We start from the raw sequence: 22,691 nt of genomic DNA, 5'->3' as shown, positions 1-22,691 counted from the left end.
TATCTATATTCCGCCATTAGTTTCGATGCCGATGCCGTTTGGAAAAACCGACGCATCCACGTTCGCCGTAAAACGCGCCTCCGGTCACCGTCGGTACCGCTGATTCCCGTTCGCCGTCTCCTTTCCACCCTTTTATCTAGCTCCTCTTTTTCTTCCACCACGTCTCTCCTTCACCGTCCCCCGTTCCATACACGTGTACCTACATCGTTCTTCCTCATCCTCCTCCTCCCACGACGATTACCGTTCCCTTACTCTTTTCATCGCAGGCGACATTTTTGTTCAATCAAACAGGTTCCTCGGTCGCATGTACCCACTGCACGCCTGTGAGACGCCGGCTCGCGACTTCCTATAAGTCCTATAACCCGCCGTACGGTACATTTGAATGTCAACGCAGGAGAGCCTCCTCAAGTGTGGCTCTTCAATTTTACAAGTATCGTGGGTGCAAGAACGCAGGGTGGTTGCGATATCAGTGGTGAGTGGGAAACGTTTCAGCGTGACTGCCAAGGGAAGATCTCCAAGCCGGAAATTCGAAGAGTTATGAAACTTTGGGGATATGTAGAGGATATACAATAGGTATTACACAATTTTTCTTGCCGCCAAAATTCAGTCTAAAAGGGTGAAATTAACCCCTGAATATCCGGCTATTATGATACAAATATTATATTGTGTTATAACTCGTGTATCACTTTTGCTAAATGGCAGTCCTAATTAAAACAAGTAACTTTTTTCTGAAAACTTCTTTGTATTTCCTACAGTTTGCGAGTCACAACAGAAAATCGGAAACTAGCCGGATTTTCAGGGGTCAATTTCATCCCCATAGAGTGAATTTGAACGTCAAAGAAAAATTGTATAACACATACCCATTGTATATCCTCTATATATCCTCAAAGTTACATAATTCTTTGAATTTCCGGCTTGAGGATCTTCCCTTGTGAATATGATTTACGCTCGAACCTCTGACAAACTGGAAGATAGATTTTTGCAAGGTTTTTCTTTCGGCTTTCCTCGTGCGTATACCGTGGACGTGTAATTACGTCACTTTTCAGTGTGTAATCTTCCCGTTCGGTTTTTGATTAGCGTCCTCTCGCGGGGACTGTCTCCAATTAGCGATTACACGGCAACTTAACTCGTTTCGCGACGCTCCTCGTCGAGACACCTGACGATAATTGGATCGTAATTCAGGAACGCCTAATTCGGCGCGCGTTTTAGTCGTGCGTAATTAATCAACGGGGTTGCGTGACCAGTTATCGATGGCATTGTCGATGGTCGGTTACGGTATCCGCGCGTAACAAGATTATTGTCCTCGTGATCGTTGCGTCTTGATTAAGTCCCGCGGACGCCGAGCGATTTGCATAAAAAAGGGTCGATCAATTTCGTTCGTTTGCGCTTCGGAGAACCATTAATCACAAGTCCGTCGTTTTTTATCTGTCCAAAATATTAAATGCTCGGCAAAACTGGCTGTTTTGACTTTCAGAGGCCTCCGTCGAAAAATATCGCGTATTTACCGCGTGCAGGTACCTACTGGGTGCCGTTTTCGAGATTTTAGAAGCGGAAAGGATTTTACGAACTGAATGAAGTACCTACGTAGCTGTGGAGCGCTCGATTCTAAGGCTCGCTTAGATCGATATCTGCGTACCAATGCGCACGTACACAGATTCAAGCTAGACCAGAATCGATTCGTTGGAAGTTGAAAGTAGCCAGTTCGTCTAATTTCATGGGGAATTTACAATTTGCAGTCGGCGTAGCTGCTACTCCCTGTCATTGATTATCCCGCCGATCGTCGATATCGGTTACCACGAGGGAGCTGTCTGGAACGGCAGATCGAACGACTCGCAATCAAACTTGTCGCCCGTTCAGCCAGTTGAGGGAACAGCGGCAAGTTGGAGGAGGAAGATGGGGAAGTGGTGTCCCGAGTAACTTCTCCCTAGTTAAATTTCATAATTTTGGGGATTCATAAACCGTATGTCCCTACTAAACGCGTCCCAATAAACTGCAGGGCACTGTTAATGAAGCAGCAATTAGTGATCGGGTAACGAAGTTCGCGGCAGGTAATCGGGCGCGGATTAAACGCCGCGTTGAATTAGTGCCACCATAGGGAAGACTTTCATAAACGCCAGTAGCTGATCGTTGGAGTATGTCGATGGCTATCTCTTTCATCCTTCTTCCTCCTCTTCGACTGTGTTGCTCGCGCTCGCGCGAGCTGCATTATGCTTATGAAGTGCCCTCGTGCGTGACTTATTTTCCTAAAGGCTTCTGCCCGGCTAACACGGGACACTGGATTCATGTACTTACGTTAATACGAGTCGAGCGAAATTGCATTTGATGCGTCTGGGTTATCGCCAGCGTTTCGTTTTAGCGCATGCCATTTTCAAATTGCATACTTTGCGCCGTGAAATATATCGGGGCAGGCAAAGTATGAAACGAGGATGATGAAGCTACTCGATGCACGAGGATGGATTAGTCAAAAATTGGAGTGCACAGTTTCTCAGGCAAACGACTCCCATGAGTAATCAACCGCCACGCGGAGTGCACAGTGTGTTTTCCACACGCAAGCAATGCAGATTACCTCGAATCGACTCTGGTAATAATTTCCATTCGCTTTACTATCATTCGGGAAGTATTTCCCTTTGTTATTTTCCCCTCTTTCGTTATCGCTGAATCGACAGCGGGGTCGCGATCGTCGCGATGGTCGCTAAGAGGAATGGACGCTGGACTTGTAAGGCACTTTGCTCTGAATGAAATGTTCGGTGAGCAACGAGGTTCGGGCGTGACTGATTTCGAGGCCGCGGCTCTCCCTTCGTATTCTTCTATTCAAGGATGAATCTGGTATGCCACGAGGTATGTAACGTGCAGCATAAAAGGGCCCCGTACACGCCCAGACGCATCTCTCGGGACCAGGGGCCATGGCTATTCATACACCGCCGTGCCATAATGCGTTGCCCACACGAAGGCCGTCGCGGGTGTCGTGCGTGTGGGTGAGAAACCCGCACGCACAAGTATATCCCGTTCGACTAACGCTTCCTGCTCGTTTAATCAATGACATCTTTAAGCGGCCAGACGAATGGCAAAACTGAAATGGCGAAACCGTGCCTATGCGGTGCGCCTCTTTGAAAGACGCATCTTCTCTCGACGTGCCCTCGCTCTCGCGAAAGTGGAACCCGTGCAACGGGCTAGAAATCCTTCGACAATGATGGTCGTGCTTTATGACAGGCGTAGCAATAATTACTAACCCAAGTAATTGGTAAAAGTTTGGCGCAATCAAGCAAGTGACAGATTGTCCTGGGGCATGACGTTGAAGATGGATGTTGTCATGGTGTTGCAAGGCTTATGGTATAAATTTTAAAGAGTTTAAAGTTTGAAGTAAGATTAGAAAGACCTATCAATACCTTATCAAGGAGTTAGAACTTGGAATATTTCCGTGAGATGATAGAACAGATGAAACTCAGAAAAAATTCAAAGTGCCATATGTTCCAGCACCTCGGCCGAAATATTCTAAGTTGTTCCGCTTATCCTTCTATTTTATCACTGTATTCGTATTCTGGGGTAGGGATAATCGAACAACGCTTAATAATTTCACATGGAAGTAAAAGAAATGCTTTCATCTAACTACTTAGAATATTTGACAATCGCAGCCATCGGCTTGGTTTTCATCCATTACCAGGTCTCACCACGAGGAGGTTGCTGCGTTTGGAGACCGGTTGAGAGATAGATGGAATCCAGGTTCCATCGAAACATGAAAACAGCCTATTAAACCAAAAAGATAGATGGAAATAAAGTTCCATCTATCTTTTCAGTTTAGAACTAGAGAACTGCCAAGCAAGTACTCGATTAAAAGAAATTCAGCAAAGAAGGGAAGACTACGGGTGAGCACGAAAGGAGTATTCGACGGCGCAGTTTCTACCACCCTGCTGTCCGAGTCGAAAGGGAAAAGCGCTCGGCGCCTCCCAGACGATTCCTGTTGCTCCGATGCGACTCGTCAGGAGCGACACTCGGTGTGACCTGACTCAAGCCGACTAACGCGGAGATTGGGTATCAGACCGGGTGGCTTACGCAGGCAGTGCACCAGAAGGTACACCCCCTACGCCCGAAACTTTTTCCTTGCGACAAGAACACCAGGGGATGAAACTGATCCACCCATACCGATTCCATGCTCAGTCACTTGTTTCCGCAAACGAAACCAGCGATGACCTCGTATGAGCCAGCATACGAGCCACAAAGCTAATCAAATTCAGTGGCTACTTGGCAATTTTACACAGGGCCTTAAATACTTCATACTATAATAACTTAGCCTAGGCTTCCTTAGGTGTCTTCTTTCACTATCACTTTTCACAATCACTTTTCACCACTTTTTTTTAAATATATTCTTTTATTATCTTCCTTTCCTGCGAAAGGGTGAGCCTGCAAAGCTGAAACAATCAATTACATTATGTTAGTAATGGTGCAATAAGCTTGGGAGAGAACTAACAAAAGACTTATTCGGTTGGTGCCGATCGAGATAATTTGAAACCACAGGAGAGCATACACGAGCATGCAAATCCATCGTAGATATATGAAGGAGAACTGGAAATGTAAACACATCAATGAGATGCATGAGAGGAAAACAAGTCATGAAAGCCGTCGAAGAAATGCATGAAATAGAATAAATCATGCAAATCCATCGAAGAAATACATGAAACAGAACTAATCATGTTAAAGCCATCGAAGAAATACATGAAATAGAATCAATCGTGTAAAACCATGGAAGAAATACATGAAATAGAATAATTCATGTAACACCATCGAAGAAATACATGAAATAGAATAAATAACGCAAGACCATCGAAGAAATGTACGAAACAGAACAAATCATGCAAAAACCATCGAAGAAATCAGTTAGAAGAGAACAAAACTGAATGTTGACCTTTACAGAAAAATGAAATTTGGAATAATCTTTAACGAACCCCAAAATGTGGTCGGCACTCGGCACCAACCGAATAAGCTACCTTGAACCAGAGAGTGAGGGGGTGAGGAGAGTAAGAAGAGGACCAGGTTTGGAACCCTAGTCCACGTGGCCCGGGATACACACGATCACAACAAGGTCAACAGTTAAGGGGTTATGCCTACCTGCAATGTCTGAAAAAGCAAGTATTTTTTTAAAATTTGAAGACTTTTAAATAAACGCTTGTATATTCGAAAGTGTATATAAAATCGCTGCGGCGAGATCGTTGATATTTTTTTTATTTATTTATATTTCTCATCGCAAAAAGTACTACAAGTAGTTTAACATGCACACTTTCGAATACATAAAGGTTTATTTAAAAAAGTCTTCAACTTTAAAAAAAAAATCCCGAAAATGCTTGTTTTTTCAGACCCTGCAGGTAGGCATAACCCCTTAACTTCAAACGCGACAGTCTGTGAATTATTCGAGAAAAATGGATTTTCCGCTAAAATATTCATTCCAGCGGCTATTAGTATGAAAAATGGCGTTAACAACATTTACGCTAACCGCCCAGTAAAATTATTATTAACTATGATCGATACAACTCGAAACATAAAGCAATTAGTAACATTTAAACTTGTACTTGAAATGAATTTCTACGCCGAATGAATTTTATTGCATTCTCAATGTTTAAACATTTCTCAAATTGTTACTATTTATACGTATTGCAAGATACTCATTTCAATATTTAAATAGCCTTACAAACATTCTAACTTCCACTACCTTCCTATCTTGTTGTTAGTGAAATATTCCAAGCCCCATCTGGTTTTACATACCAGAATTTTTTAAGGTTCCATTAATATTAATACTTTAAAGTCTTACACCGTCACCTTTCCACCCCCGCGCGAATATCAATTAAAATTTAAGTGTTTGCCAGGAATATTGTAAAAGTTCCTTGGAAAATGGAAGACTTGGAGTTACGAGCCTTGGAATCGAATTTACCTTGTTCCACGGGGATACCGTGGAGCTCCGGTTGCAATTAGCCGGATGCATCGGTCTAAACCGCCGCGACGGTTCTCTCGGTGCTTCCCCCGTCGCGACTGTTCCCCGACACGCGTGAAGCCGCGGCATGTACCCGCTTACATATGCATCGTCTCGCACCCACGTACACGCTCTGGCACTCACACGAGCCTTGGCCCTCGTTGAAGGTGCAGGCATCTTTATTGCACGGTATATTCGCACTAGGCGTAATATCTCAGCGCGTGGACGGTGCGTATAATCAATGACATCTTTACGAGGAGCGCGATAAGCCGGCGAATTCCGTGAGAGGAGACGCTCCGTCGAAGGACGGGACGCGAAATGAAGGAGTGATGGAGCAAAGAGGGTGGGTACCGAGGGGGGCACCAGGGAGTGTCCAGCATTGCATGATAAATCCGTTGCAGCTTAATTCGCATCAGCTGTAACATCGGTTCGAATTCTTGTCGAGCCGCGATGCACTTGGAGCTCGCTCGTCTCCACTGTCCTTCTCCATCCTGCCCCATCGAACCTCTCTTCCTCCGGCGCGCGTTTCTCCTCCTGCTCTCTTATTTCGTCCTCGTGGGACTCTCAGATCAAGCAGCGATGATGTCACAAGGCGTGTCTCGTATCGCGAAACGTGCTCGGGATCTTTTATCCCACTGCTTTTCCTTTTTCTTTCTTTTCCTTCTCCGCTACCATCGGCTAACGGAGCTGCGTCTTGCCTCGCTGGCGAACGTGAACCGCGTGTCACGGAGTGACTATTCAAGAGAGGACACTGTCGCTGCGCTTTTCGGGGATCCTTGAATTATCTTTTAGGAGACCAGGGGTGGGATGGACGTATCGATCGTTCTAGCATCTAACCTCTTAGGATCTGCTTGAACTCGGGTGAACGCAAATCAGGTTCGCTTAAACCAGTTCCAATTGACTCCCATTCGCGAGGACACCGTCGTCTCTTTTATAGATTCGACGGAGTCGGCTGGAACGCCACGCGAATCAATTTGCACCAGTCTCGGTCCGATCGAACTCGCGATGATAGGTGAAAAACACAGTGAAAGGTAGGGGGTTTCCATAGTGGGCAAAAAATATTCGTTTTATTACGCAACGCGGCGTCGCGTAGCGAATGAAAGTTCTCCATCCCGGCTGGTGGTTCGCAGTATCGATCTCCGCAAAAGTAGCACGATATCGTTCCCGATTCCTGTTCGATCCCTATTTACAGCGTGCAACGGCCACCGTCGGAGCTCTATGGCCTCCGCTAATTGAATTCGATCGCGCGGAAGAAAGACCGGGGCTGTTCCAGGGCGCAGATGTCGCGGCAAAAAGCAAATTAAAGTCGAAAAGGGTAATACGTAGGTGAGAAAAAGGCTACGTTCCCGATGGAAATCGGCGCTCGGACCGACGGCGAGTCCTCTCGAATTAGCGCTTCCTTCTCGGACGCTCTCCGCTTTTATTTCGCCCGTGCTGGTTAACGAGCATCGCCCCGCGCCCAATAAGGAGACGGGCGACCGGTGTCATAAACATTCTCCGTGCTCGAATTGAGCCGTCCGCGATGGTTCCGTATTCGATCGCCACTGACAGTTTCGTAAAAAGGTCCCTGTCCTCGCCGTAACGATCCGCTCGAAGATGTACGATTCGGCTTCGCGGAAACGCCGCTCTAATTTGCTCTCCAGTTGTCGAAATACGGGCCGCGCCTCGACCGCTTCGAAAGTATTCGCGATCGCTGCTTCGGAGAACTTCGCCTCCCTTTTTTACACCCGTGCCCGTCGGCCGACGAAGTCTGTCAATGAAACCGAAACCTTTGATTTCGTCTCAAGTTTTTGGAAAGGGATATATAATCTACTTTACGGTAAACAAGGTAATCTTTCAATTTCCTTTCTTTCTCACTGGACAATTTGCTCCCGACTAATTCCCGGGTTCCAACCGGCCACGCCAATTTCGTTTCGAATCGCAGCAGCGAGAGGCAGGGAGAAGCAAGCGCTGGCCTCTGTAAATAAGGATAATGCCGCGTTCCAAAGGTCCGCGAGCACGATGCGCCGCTGGTTAATTTGGTCAGCCTCGATTAGCCCTGGACGACTTACAACGGCGGGCAAACTGATTTATCCGCGATCGTTCGCCACCGTTCCACGCAGAACGTTAATGAAGACAGTTCTGCCGTTCGGACACGTACGTGCCGGGGGATCACCTGTGCCCGTCGCGGTAAAAAGAAGTCCAGGGATACTGTACCCGCCTTGCGTAATGCGGGTCCACGATACTTCTCAGCAGCCGATCTTCGACGGCCGGCAGGGCATTATCAGTTGTTATTCTCGCTGCTACAACATAACGTTATCTCTAATATACCAGCTACCTTCCGCTGTTACTACATATTAAACGGAATGACGAGCCCACAACTGTCGCTATGTATTCCAGAGCCGAAGCTTAGCGGCTTAACGACTAGGGTTTACCAGCTCGTAAGGTGCTAACGAGTACGATTAATTTGACGTTGGCTTGGTTTTTTGCCCGCGCGGTATTATAGGCTGTCGAGTAGTGGCTCACCGCGGTGACGCATAATCTCGACGGAATTTTTAAACGATGACACTAGGTCGAATAAGAAATCGAGAGAAACTACGGGGCCGGTCGTTCAAGGCTGTGCCTGGATCGCGCGCCGTCGCGGACAGTCTAATTTACCGTCTCAAAAATTACTCTATAAACACCCTATCTTCGGTAATGTCTACATCGGCTGTTAACCTAATCCAGCGCGTGTTTGGCTTGCACGACCGCGAAGCGCGTACGCCGAGCGGGTCGTAATAAAAAGTAACCGTGTATAATATATAATGGGCCTATCTTCGTAATAACTTGTAGTTACTTCGGCCACGGTAGATCTTGCCGATAATTCCAAAGACAGCCGTGCGCTGGCCGTTGTGCACACGCTCTCCTGTGATCCACGGGAAGGGCAACACTCTTCCGACTAATTTATTCCTCGACCTCGGCCCGGCCAACACGTTCGCTTTTAAAGGAATTCTTTCGAAACGTTATCCGTCTATTCATCGATTTTCATCGCGCCAGTAATTCACTGGACCTGCATCCACGATCCTAATCTGGGCACGATGGGGCTGCAAGAAGTGTCGAAGTTTGCAGTGTGAATGGCAAAGGTTATGATTTAGGTGGAAATAGGTGAGCGAAATTTAATAATAATAAAAGATAATAATTCTTTATTGAACCAGTAGACATTACAAAAATAAGAAGAAGATAAAAAAACAAATAGATAAAAGAAAAAAAGAAGGAGAAAAATAGTACAGTTAAAAGTAGAGCGAAAAAGGCGAGGTCCAGCTGTCAGCAGTTGTTAACGTAACCACTTAAAACTAACAGAAATCTGACGCGAGGAAATGCAATAAATGTCACGGTGGCTAAGTAGCGAATAGTTGTGTGTATCTACTTAGTTGCTTTGGTAGGTATAATAGGAGCTGTAAAGCTTGTGAGTAATTTAGGAGGAACCTCCGTGTCACTTTCAAGTGTATTCTACAGGTTGATGTTGGAAAAGAAGGTCCTACTAAACCTGGCTCAGGTTCACGATTAAGTCTTCTTCAGATTAATGGATCTGTGCCTAAAGTCACGCCTTGAAACGTGGGACACAGATCTGAGCTCTTCAGAAAATGGGTACACCCAGTTTCTCCTCGTTGTGTAACGCTTAATTACTAGCCGAACTCGGTCAGCTGTTAGCTCGGTGAATATTCATTGCTCCTGGTTTTTTCTTCGTCAGCGCACGGCGGACAAATGGCGGACTATGGTATCAATTTCCAAAGACGACGGCTCATTAAAAGTTATCGATCATCGGCTGCTAGCATACTATTACCCTCATTAGATGTCATTATCCATATTAAATTCCGTTAATTACGTCTCGCCGAACTAATCGAATCATTCAGGAACACCGTGTGCCATTTTTTTTCCCGCTTCTCCTCTGGCTACCCAAAATGAGTCTAATGCTTCCTGCTGCATGAATTATTGTAACGGCTGGAACCAGTTTTACCTGGAACTTGACAATCGACCGATCGCTGACCATTTTTATGGCTAATCATTTGTAGTAATTAAATTAATTCCAATGGGAGTCGTTCGGTCGCGGATCGCCTGACGAATGATTGATGACCGTTATATTCTCATTAGCAGTCGCTACTGTGGGAACATATGTACAGTATAATACACAATATATACGGACACGTACACATGCTCCCTTATGTATCTCGAGAGCACTGGCATCATTAAGAACAGTTTACCCGGTCTTTCATTAGTCATCGTGGATTTAATACGTCGTTTGATTCCATCCGTCGGGAGGCTTCGAGAACACGGTCGTTTCCTTTCTTTTTAAAATAGCCCATGGTACGGTCGGTTCTGTGCCAGACAAATCGTGTAAAACGATCTGTCCTGGGGCGACCTCGTCGAATTCTCGTTAAACCTTATTAATTTAACTGCGGTTACTCGCGATGCATTGAACGAAGATTATCTCACGAGTGGTGTAAGTCAAAAAAGGCACAACAAGAAGATGATAAATTTGTCAATTGAGTAATTTCTTAAACAATTCCTCTACCACTTGAACTGCCCAAGGTTGACTGTCTGAGTAATATCTACACTAAACACAAAGAATTCCTTTCTTTTTACCGATCTAAAATAAATCCACTGTGACAGGAGCAGAATTAAAATCAATCTCAAAATCAATCACGCTGGGCTTGTCGGCTATCTGCGCTAAACAAAAATAATTCCTCTCTTTTTATGTATCTAAAACAATTCGAAAGTGACAGGAGCAGAATTAAAATCTGGGAATCAATCACGGGTGGGCTCGCGGAGCTCAGCATCGTGTTTCCTTAATTAAAACCGTGGATCCGCAAAGATGCCGTTGTTTGTGTTCGCCGCGCCGTGACGTGCATGCCATTACGATTTCATCGTCGTGGCCGAAACTACGGACGACAGCTGCTAGACCCCTTGTTCCCGGGTCATGAATAACAAATGCGAGTAACGACGAGTTTCCTGAAAACGAGAACGCCTGACATGGGCGTGTCTCGCGTGACGAGTGTCCCTGTTCTTTTTTTTTTTTTCGGAATCGATTCCGCCGTCTCGTTTCGCAAGTCTCCTTCTGTTTTCGAATACCATCCACGATTACAGGCCCCAGCCTAACATCGTGAATACACAACTATCATATTCATCCTGAACATCGTAGGCTGCAGCCATCATTGTGCGCCGAATTGAAAAAACTGTTGCCACTTTATCACTGTCCCCGATTCCCCAGCTAAAACGGCCAGGAACGCAGAAAGCCGACAGCGATCGTCACGATTTACCCCGCGTCGAACATGACGTGCTCCCTCGTCGCATTGTTCTTCGATTTGTTCAAACAGCGGACGTTACAGTTTCGTACAGTTATTCCGTCTTAACGTATCGGCGATGTTACGCTATTATCCGTGTATCGTGTTCCACGACGCGATACCGTTCGTTCGGCTCTATGAAAGGCACGTTACGGGGGCGGAGGGGCGGAGGTTTTCATTGTCGATATATGCTCAAGCATTCCCACGTTTCGTCAAGACATTACCTGGAAACAATCGCTCTCGGTGGTCGGACCCAGCCGCCGCTGTAAATCAGATCTTCCATCCGACTCTGTTTTGTGAATTCGATACCGGCACGATCCTCCCAGCGAGCTCTGTAGAATATGAAATTGCTGTTCGTCGCTGTCGTTGATGCGGAGGGCGACTCGTTGTGGTCGCCGAAACGGAGCTGCGTCGAATTAGGGGTAGCAGGGAACTGGGAACATGCTCTATTCTTTATATTCTTGTCACAGACGGAAAAGTTTTCTTTGGGAGACATAATCTCGCTGTTCCATGCCTCTAGAGGCGAGAGATTAATCGAAAGTAATAAGAATGGCACTCAAGAGACGCTATTAAAAATTAGACGCAAGTTTGTCCGATGTCCCTCTCGCATGTGCCATGGCCATAAATCTTCTCAAACGGAGGGAAATGCGCGAGTAATTAAGCGCGACAGGCCAACGCCAAGGATGATCGTGTAATTATCCGAATTACAAAAACGTAACGAAGACGGATCGACGCGTCTTACGTTTCCCCTTGCGAAATTACGGTTCCGTCAAATCATCCCTCCCAAGTCAACCTCCCTTCTCAAAATTTACATAATACGCGTGTAAAAACAGAAGCCATAAATACTAATTAATAGCTGAGTTTGCGGGGATACTCTGCGGTGTGTGAAGAAAATAGGGTTGAAAATATTATTATCCGGAGTTCGACCCTTCGGAGGGTTGGCGTTAAATGGCTCAGCTCAGTTCGTTGGCGACACCCGTTGAGGTTGGACGCATCTCGCTGCTCCGTGAAATTTCTCGGTGGCGGAGAGGGCTTTCGTCGCACGTTCATCGTCGTCCATCAACCCCGTCGATCCTCGGACGATCGAAAACGATCGAAGACGATCGAAGCCACTGGATAGCATCGCGTGCATAGTCAGTGGGCAGGCTCGGGTCACTGTGATCTCGTGGGAACTGGTCGTGATTAGTCCACGTCAATAGCAACGCTAGTTATGCTAATTGCGCGAAAGCACTTCGGTCGGCTACTAGCGGCGAGCGCTGCCCGGAGATAAGCTAGGTACGAAGGTAGTACCTTTGGCTATCGATTTATCGGGCTCGCTTCCTCAGAGGGATTTCAGATCGGCCGTTCCGATCATTGGGGCACGATAGCTCCGTCTGCAGCGCGCGAATTCCGCGACTGTGGGATTTCCACGAAAGAATCCTCCACGTTTTCTCACCTCCAATATTTCGGGTAAACCTCGGACACTGCTGAATGTTGAAATTCAAGCCTTCGGCAACTGTCTCTGCGGCCGGGTTCGAAAAAGGGGGCCCAGGAACACGTGTGCTCGAGACCGTTGAGTGGTGCAATGAGTGCAGTACGTAGAGACGTACATATGTGGAAGTAAGTGCATTACGAGTGCCGGTATAGTGTGTATAACGAGTTGAGAGTGCGTCAAGAGAGTTTTTAAGTAGAGAACGTTGTGAGACTCCTCGAGGAAGGAGTGTACGCGCAACGAGGGTAATTATCCCATGCCTCCCTCGCTAGAATCTTCCATATTAGCAGCCAACATAAATATTCAATGTGAACAGTCGGAGAGGACGAGGATAAAAAAGAATGTCTCGTATCCTCAACTTCGATAAACCTATTTAGCATATTTAGATCGTCCGTTCCTCGCGACACGTGTTCTGTTCGATGCGCGAATAATTGATGGCCTACCATGTTACGCCCAAGGAGCGTTTCACGAAAAATCTGCTACACCTGACGTGCATTAACTAACGAGCCTGTGCGTTTCTGTTTCAGGCGGCGGGACCGCCGGTGCAGCTGGAACCAGTGGACCTGTCCGTGAAAACTCCCGTGGTGTTGCAGGTGCCTCGGTACAGTCCAGCGGCTATAATTACCGCAGCGGCTAGAAGAATCCCTTCACCTTCGACGACGCCTACGCCACCGCCTCTCTCCGTCTCCACCGGTGAGTGAACGAAATTCAACAGTGCATGCCATTCTTCGCTGGGCTTCAACGGGGAAATCTTCCTTGCCGCTGTCTCTAAATTAAAGGTCTCTAAATTCCTACCCAATCGACAAGGAGTTTAGACACCCAGATTCATTGCAACCTATAATCTCGAAGCTCATACATCCTCATAAAAAGAGTGATCCATAGAAGAGAATCAATTGCCTCGTTAGTATTTGCCACCTGGATGGGCATAGCCCACATGTTTCACACGTTTCCCCGAACAAGGAAGATCCTCAAGCGCAGTTAACGCCCGGTTGCAATAAACCGCGCGTAGAAGGCGCATTCGAGAGGCGCGCTTAAAATTCCAGCACTCGCGAGACCGTACAATTCCACATTATGAACCGAAGGCGAAGGAAACCGCCTCTATCGGCTATTGCCTGTCCCTACGCGCGTTTGTGTACACTCTCGCGGCGGGTGTACGTGCACGCGTGGCCGCTGTACGTTCCCCGCGCACCGGCGCGTGCATGCAGGTGCATACGGGCGCATACGAGCGTGCAGCAACCGCGGAATACCGCGCGCGGCTCGAAAGTGGCCGGGCTCTCTCGCTTATGGGTAAACCGTCGGAGATCTCTGGCGATTGCGTTGCTTTATGGGTTAATTATGTTGCATTTTTTCTGCATACCGCTCGCGGACGAGCCCACCGACCCCGGCCCATTCTATGGAAAACCGATGTGCCTGGCAATGCGCGCGGGTTTCACGAAACAGCCAAGGCTACGGTGGATAGGTTGCGTCCTTGCCACAGCTTTACCGATTAGCCACACGATCTGCCCGCGATAAACGTCCCCGAACCGTCCCGCGGACACTATACGGCATATCCTTGGCTCGGGGAGCATGCTCGCGCTAAAAGTGCGCTAATCTCGGCCGCGCTGAAATTGCGTCGTTATTTATCGAAAGTACGGCTGGTTCTTGAGGAACTGTAGGTACGAACCGGGGAAATCGCTTCCTGTATATCGTCGTTTCAAAAGTTTTATAGTCTAATGGAGGCTTCGAAGCAAGATAAATTATTCATAGAATAAAGACAGAGATAAGACCTGGCAATTATACAGCTGATAGCTACTATAGGCAGCTTTCGTTCTCCATGTTTGAGGTTGCTCGTGAAATAGACTCTATCCAGTATCCCGAACAGAGCAGAAATGCCGCGCACTATAAAAGAAGCTGCTAATAGCTGAAATAATCTTAAGAGCGCTTAATGGCCACGAACTACCAGTTTCATAGGCCCGAGTAAAAAGTCGTTCCGCGCGCAAAGTATCGTGCAACATGGTCCGGTTAAGTGTTCGAACCGCGAAATCGGCCGGTTGAGGGGCACGGGCCACGCCCCTTTTTTATTGCCGGAATCACGAGGGAAGCGAAGAAAAAAAAGTAAGGGAGAGGAGAGACGCGAGCAACGTGCCCCGCGCTCCTGACCAGCATTTGGACCCGCATTCACTTCCATTTCTGGATTAATGACCACGCACACCTGCGCAAAGCAGAATCCGAATGCGATTGGGGTCGCAACCCGTAGTCCTTGCCCCGGGGCATCGTAGTCGTCGTATAGTCACCGAGTTCGTCGCTCTAAACGTTGCCAGTACTTTTTCTACCGCGAATCGCCGTTTCCACGCCGCGAAAGCTAATTTGTCCCGCTACAGACGCGACCATGGAGCTCTGTATGGAAAACGTGGTAGTATGTAATGATAAATACGAATAAAATTCTTCGTCGGTGTAAACTCACTTGGGGAAGTTTTGATCGAGTGCTTTGGTAATCCACCTCAGCTGCAGAATTAATTTTCTCTCGGTTCAATCATGACCAAAGGTTGTTTATACCCTCCCCCTGTTCTGCCAATTATAACAGTTAAACGTTCCGAAATTGATAGGGAAACGATCCGTATAACCGAAGTCCCCATTCCAGGGGTGCAAGCTGTTCCTGCTGGAAACTAGGGGAAAACTGTTGGAGGATGTATCGATGGAGGAGCACCATTTTGCTTCTCTAAAGTTCCATTGTTTTCCCGTAAATCGCTGGTAACGATACCCCGCGGCGATAGAATACAGCCAGATATCGAACATAGACTTTGAACGTCGAGCCTCCCCTTTCCAGGCCCGAGTCGAGGCCGTGTATAACGGCTCGCGTCCATTTCCTCGCGCGTCCATAAATCGCCGCTTGGTGGCTATCGGAAAATTCCGATCGTGCGTGGATACCATATACGCGTGCAGAGCAACGGAGTCGATCGCGACCGGCTGACTTGGCTCTCGCAGCGTATTCAGCTGCGTTCGGGATGTCCTCAGGCCTGCTGACGCAACGAAAAATGAAACACCTTGAGAAATGGACAGCTTCGGCGACCTGTTGTCTGGGGAACGAGGACCTGACACAGGTCGCGCGCTACCACTTCCACGGATCCGCGTGCTTGCACAATTTCACGGTCGCATTAGGAGGGAAACGCAGCGGGCTTACCTCGTTGAAAAGTCTCGTTTCCTCTTTCTCAAATTCTATTACTGTTCATGAGTTACATTAAGTTATTTCTCCTCGAGTATTTCACTGTTACTGAGCTTCATTCTGAGATGTGTCTCGAAGCATTTCATGCGTCGGAATTCTTAAGTATCCATCGAGCAACCAAGGTAGAGCAATGCTTCCAGGTTTCATACCACCGGAACTAATCACTAGTCTTCACTGTTTCAAGATGCTATCGCGAGATGTGTGCTGTTTGCTCCTTATCGATTGCGTTGCTACCCTTCAATTGAATCCCAGTAGACGTTCTTCGCTGTCTGCTGAAAGCTCGCAGGCGGTCGTTACGAATCTTATCGTCGCAGGCAAAATCGTACCACGAAAATGAGCAATTACGGATGCGGGGGATCCCAAAGGGGTCCATTAATTTTTTTTTCCGTACCCTGGTGGCCGAGTCATTAACTGTTAACTTTTCAGCGTGTTGCTCGGCAGAATCTCGTAAAACTTGACGAGCGCATTAGCGTGGTCGGGTCTCGTTGTTACGGCCCATGGCTCTCATCGCGGGGCCCGCTTTGACTCCCTTTTCGAAACGGTCGGCGTTATAAAGGAAACTTGTCACGCGTTCACTCGAGGGATACGAACGTTGTCCCACGGATCTAGAAGCAACGTCACTTGTTTGCACACGTAAACGTTCGGGAGGGCGTGCCGCGATTCGGTAAAAGGGCCACCGCACGAAAGTGATCCACTTACCGCTCGGTACTACTCGTCGCATAAACAATCGAAGTGAAATTAGAAAATTGCCCGACGCTGCTTTGCATTCCACGAAGAAACGAGTAAAAAGTACCGAGCCCAGAAGGCTCGTTCCGCATTTTTCACCCAGTCTTTCAACGAGGAACCAAATGGTCGCGACGTTCCACCTCGGTGCTCGCCCAGATTCCCGCGTGGGCGTTCATTTTGTTCGTTAAAAGCACAGATCGGTATCTCGTGCAACCTTCCCGGAGAAAGTCGCCGACAGCTCGCGAGGCACGCCGCCTGAGCTTTTCGTATGTGTAATTCACATCCGGGAGAGGAACGCCGCGTTTCTGTTCCTCCTATCCGACCTCTTGCCGCTCTTCTGGCTTCCCCGGCGTTTTAACGGAGAAAAGATGACGGATAGCGTCCCGTTTGTTGGGAGTCGGCCCCAGCCGAAGCTCCCAGACTTTGATTGTCTTTGATTAATTACTCATGCTGTTTCTCGGCCGGCGGAAGCAGACGGGTAGCAATCTAGATAATGCGTAACCGTATTAACGGTCCGGCGTAATCTTTTTGCGTTTAAGGGGGAAACCGACGGAATCACCGATGCGAGCGACCTTTCAGCTTTTAGGGACGGGAAGAACGGTGCCATTGGTCTGGCTCACTGTCGACTCTAAAAACTACCGTGACTTCCAAATACTATCGCATCGTGAAATTGTAAATTCTTCGTAACGTGGCAATTTCTCGATTCTCAATTGGAGACTCCGATCCAGGGGTCTGTTACAAGATCTATCCGTAACTTCAAGCGAACGCTCGCTCATTTCGCATTGCCGTTGCAATGGGAACATTATGTGTAGTATATTTGTACGCATTGTGATTGCAGCGAGATTACAGTGATCGAGACGGTGTTAGGGTGTAAACGTGTTCTGTCGACTCGCGAAGTGTCCATTAAACAACGTCGTCTTTGAGCGCGTCCTACGCGCTGGCGACAACTGTTCAGCCAGATAACGGAATCGCGACAGCATTCGCAGCCGATTAGAAGTCGAACTGAAAAGGCGAGACACGCGCTGGTCCCGCGTAATCGCAGCGCGACACGCCGTGTTGCTCCAGCAAACAGCGGCTTGTTATCATAGCGTTCCCTTATCGCGCGCAGTGAGTCTGCCGGTGGCATGTTCCCAGCCATCGAGATAAATCCCTGGGCGAATGGTAAAACGATTATCGGTGACTGAGCAGCTGATCGGGTGATAAACGCTTGTAGCAGCGGGCAGGCTGGATTTGTAGATGTCAGAGACAATCAGTTCGTCTAAATGGAGCCTTCAGGGCAGCGCAATTTGTCATCGTCGATCCCAATGTGCGAGCACAGCGGATTTCAAAATTTCAGGGATAGAACTTTCCTACGATATCAAACTGTTACAGCGATAATCGGCCTGTCAGGCCCCTGTCGCGCGTATCCGAGCAACAGGAACTAAATCTCTGCGCGATGCAATTGAATAGGAAAGAATTTCCGAACATCGAACATCCGCAAGGTTAAATTCTATTAGAAGAGCTTCGAGAGCCATGTGGGAGAGACACCGAAAGGCATTTACCGCGAAGATAACAAGGGAACCCGCGTGCTCCTCGTCGGCGACACTTACCGTGCCTCACGATTTTATTGTCGTCCCTGCGCACGGTTATATTTAGCTTGGGCGCGATTTTCGCGAAATGAAAGTAGAAAAAGGTGGCCGCACCGAGGTGTCGCGGTTTTATTAGCCGCAATTAAGGCGACGTTTATGGAGCCTTATCGGAGCCGGGAGAGCACACACCGCGGGCAGCATGTTCCGTCGATCGAGATAAATCCCCCGGTTGAATGGCAAAACGATAATCGAGAGAAGGAAGGCCGCGCGGGAGCGATGGAGAGAGGGCCCCGGCCCGCCAGTAAGACGAGTAGCAATAGGCGGCGGTCATATCGCGCTCCAAGCATTTCACGATAGGATCTTAGATTCTTCGTGGGGTACGCGTATAGACGCTAGGTGCACACAGCCTCGGCTGGTCGATTCACTGTTCCACGAACACACCGATTATCGCCACTCTCTCTTTCTCTTTCTTTCTTTCCCTCTGCTAGTTGGAATCAGACCGACCGTAAGTGATTGTGCACCGTGTAGACCCGACTTGAAGCTGCGGGCCTCGCGCTTCGACACTGTCAGCAGATAAGTCGGATAAAGGCTCCCTTCTGTCCTCTTCTCTAATCTACTGGTCTCTCTTGGCTCGCTTCTTTTACCGTGGGTCGCGTCGATCACCCACTTTCGCTCACCGTTAATTAGAATAACGTAGGGAGCGTGGTTTCGTCCTTCTGTATGGAAGGGTATTAAGAGTATTAAGAGTTCTAGTGCTATAGCGGTGGAGATTTAGGGAAGCTGCGTGATTCAAGGGTTTACCTATCCTTCATTGTATGTTATTAGCCACTCGAAATATTTTAAAGCAGACAGTCGGTGTAAGATTCTTCTGTAGTAAGCGTCTACGATTTTACCGAATCAGACTCGCGTTATCTTCATTTTCATCGATGATGCCAAGTTTGCCTTGACTCCTTTTAAATGGAGCCTATACTTTTTATTTCACGCTTTGATTTTATGCGAGATAAGAAAGTGTACGCGGTTGTCGGCGCTAGTAGATGATGAATTACCTTTATTTCCTTTCGTATTCAATCGAAAACATTGGCAATCGATCTTTGACTAGCTACTACAAGCTAGGTACTCTGGAACCTCTTCAACAAATGCGTTTAAAATCTAGAAATAATTACCGTGTTAGTGTAACGTTTCATCGTTACATTGCCAAGAGTAAACGCCTCGTGGATTACAAGGAGCTGAAGAAAATGTATAGGGACGAGGGCGTTAGAGATGCGGAGGTTCTCTGGACGAAAGTGGAGAGAAGGAGAGCTTCTTAGCCAGGGCAGAGCGTGAGGCGAATCTTTAAGTCGTTTTACGCTTTTACATAACGCCGACGTTCCGTTGCGCCACGTTTTCGTCCTCGTCACGGTGTAAACGGTCGGTACCGTTCCTTCTTCGTGTTCGACCTCCTCCTCCTTTTCCTCCGCCACCTTCTTCTTCCTCCTCCGCCATTGCTAACACTTTTCGAGCTCCCAAACCCGCCAGCTTGTGTAATCAGTAAAGAGGGAGCGCGTTTCTCCGTAAAACGGCTTTTCGTCTACCAGTCCCGTTCCTCTGTTATTCCAAAGGGTTAGGAAGTTCCAATAGAATTGCAAAGTCGAGAAAAGGGAATAGCGATTTCGAGCGGGGTTGCTTCATCCCTCTGAGCGTCTTTCGATCGTTCTCTATCCTCTATTTTAGTAACTCGTGGGCAGATAACTAGGTTTTACAAATGAACTAGGATCCACTCATCTTCGGCCAAAAGCACTGTTCCATGCGAACTCGAACAGATTTCGGAGTAAGTTTTCGTAGATTGCTGAAATTCGAATATGTTGTAGTCTTTAGTGATATTTAAACGTACCTCAAAGGATTTTTCAAAATTTTAAGAAATGTCGATTTTACAGCTGTTTCAAGTTAAGTGATACCTTTTTTTCAATGCATTATAGCTATTGATGTAGTAAACGGTTGGAGATGAGCTTTACGGTGCTTATAGAGAAGACATTGAAGTTTTAAGAAAAAATTACTTCAGTTAAAAAAAAATGAACCATTTTTGTGCAATTATTTTAAACAAATGCAGGTTTTTAACATCGGGCGCGATTTTAAAAATTTAAAAAAGGAGAATATAGTTCTATCCTTTCCCTTGATGGACAAATTTTCAAAAATATGGATATTTTAAAATTGGCCCTGTAAAAATTGTCGAAAGTTGAAGCTGCCGTCTCAACAAGTACCGAGATGGCAGGAGTAGAGGCAACCAGTAGCGACATACCTACTTTCGAATAAATCACACGCCATCGAGCAGACAGAAATTCAGCTAAATTGGTCAGTGTAATAGACAGGTTAATATCGCCGTGGATGTAATATGGGACGATCGAGGAGCGTCAAAATCCTTGACGTGCCCCCGGATCTAGAAAGGTTCCCGTCGATTGATTAGCAGAATCGAAAGGTGCGCGTTCCTCGGTAGGCTGTTTGCACATCCATGTGTTCGGGCGGTGCTTCTGTAAAAGCGAAGGAGGACAAGGATGATCCAAAACGAAGGAGATGGTACCGCGCTCATCCTCAACCCGGAACCATTCATCATCAATTTTTCTATCGCCGCGCGTACAATTGGTTCCCTTGACATTATGTCCCCTCTTATCCACGGCTTGCCTCTGCTCCCTGTGTATTAGAGACGCGATCGTCGGCTGACATTTCAAAGATCGAAGCCAGTCACCGAGATCGATGAGCCTTTCAGTCTAGATCAGGTGTACACAGTAGAGTGTATTTATGTCTTGCGATGAATGTTACGCTACTGGCGACCTTGAACCTTTCACGCTCCCATCTGTTTCTTCCTGATTACTAGAAATAATGTCACTGTATGTCCTTCCAACGTTGAACAACGATTCAGTGCTGGATCCGAGGTTAACAGTTGCCAGATGAAAGTAGATTGGGACTTCCTGATTCTCGGCAGCACGGGGTCGGATAGGAAGAGGAATTGCTGGTTCTCTACCTTCGCTCCAGGAAGTATCGCCGACGTCTAATCCCCTTTTTCGAGTCGGCTCGACCCGCACGGTATGATCGATACCCAGCGTCATGCACGCACGTTAGCGGTAATTAAGCACGTATACTAATCGGCCGCGTTAAGGTATGTACCGTCCGTCTAAGTGGGGTGCTCCTCTCCGACATGGCGGGGGCGTGAGAAGTGCCTTAGCCCTGTGACCTTCGTGGCCTCCAGGGTACCCCGGTACTACTCCTCCGTAGGTACTCGACGTAGCCACGTCGTGTACCGAGAGAGGGGCAGAGAGAGGCAGCGGAGAAGGAGGAAGACGAGCAAGCCTATACGCGCTATCCTCACTCGCGTTCGTCCGGTGCCGGTCGAACCGTACGGCCCCGATCAAATTTTGACACGTTCGACGTTTCGCTCGATCTTCGACCTCCTGATTCGAGAATCGACGGGTTACTGTTCGCTCGTGGGAACGGGATATCTATTCACTTTGTTTCTGTCGAGATTGGAGCTGGTAGACAAAAATTGATGGATGGCCTGGCTCGTGGGCGAGCGAAAGAAACGCGGAAGGGCGATTGCACGCCGTTGCTTCGTCCAGGGGCAGTGTCCAGTTTCGACACGAGTGGCATTCAGTAGACCCTGCATAACGAGCAGGCCAGTATCTACCCTCTGTCACGACTACGTCATTCGAAATGTCCATGGCATCGCTCGTCTTTGCCCAGCTGACTAGTCGTTCATTACACGGGCCGATCGGTTGACCCCTCCGTCATTTCCCCTGGCAGAGGGTTCATCGAATCCCACAGGACTGGCCAGCCCAAACGGACACCGACAATCAGACTTTTCCGTCCACTCTCCTCCCGCTTGTCTTTTCTCTCCCTCCCTGTACTCTCATCCACTTCGTCGACCCTCTCCTGCGTCTCTCATATCCGTCTCTCCCGCTGGTCCACTCCGACCCGCGGACTTTCCGGACTTTCAGGCCTCGACCTCGGGGCCCCGCGAGATGCGGTAGGAGAGTTAACCTTTCAGGAATGACTATTTCATGGCCACTTCCTGGGTTCAACGCTCCTGCGATTTCTATGCAGCTAGGATAAAGGTATACACACAGAGGAGAAATAGAGGGAAAGAGAGAGAGGGATATCTTGCACACCGACACGCGAATCCGTATATACGTGCACGCGCAAACCCTGAACCCTGACGTTCAGGAGAACCGTTCCCTTGTACCCGGGGCCTTATGTTCTGCGTGTACGCCGTGTAGAGTATCGCGGCGCACCGTGGAGGGGGCAGGACCCAAGGGATCTAACGCATTCAGGCCTGTGTGCGCTTGCATAATATTAGACCTTATGCAACCTGCCCTTCCCACACTTATCACTGCCTTCATTCTTCTTCTTCTTCTTCTTCTTCTTCTGCTTCGTCCCTTCCCCTACTCGGTCCTCTATTCCTTCTACGCTGGCTGCTAGCTGCCCGGGAGGTGGAAAG

The 22,691-nt window shown here is 47.8% G+C and overlaps 1 protein-coding gene and 1 long non-coding RNA gene across 4 annotated transcripts in view; one reads left to right on the top strand and one right to left on the bottom strand.

The window, feature by feature from the left end:
* Nucleotides 1-22,691, bottom strand: part of LOC143378986 (uncharacterized) — a 289,875-nt gene that overhangs the window by 66,504 nt on the left and 200,680 nt on the right. The window lies entirely within an intron of this gene.
* LOC143378968 (uncharacterized) overlaps nucleotides 1-22,691 on the top strand; it is a 314,434-nt gene that overhangs the window by 117,406 nt on the left and 174,337 nt on the right. For all 3 annotated transcript variants that reach the window (XM_076831181.1, XM_076831180.1, XM_076831179.1), the window contains one exon: nucleotides 13,258-13,423. In XM_076831181.1, the coding sequence (XP_076687296.1) occupies nucleotides 13,258-13,423 (166 nt within the window). The remainder of the gene's footprint in view (nucleotides 1-13,257; nucleotides 13,424-22,691) is intronic.

Source organism: Andrena cerasifolii, chromosome 2, assembly GCF_050908995.1.
Source record: "Andrena cerasifolii isolate SP2316 chromosome 2, iyAndCera1_principal, whole genome shotgun sequence".
In the NCBI taxonomy this organism is placed as follows: Eukaryota; Metazoa; Arthropoda; class Insecta; order Hymenoptera; family Andrenidae; genus Andrena; species Andrena cerasifolii.
The sequence above is the reverse complement of the archived record's forward strand: the minus strand, read 5'-3'. Positions and strand labels throughout refer to the sequence as shown.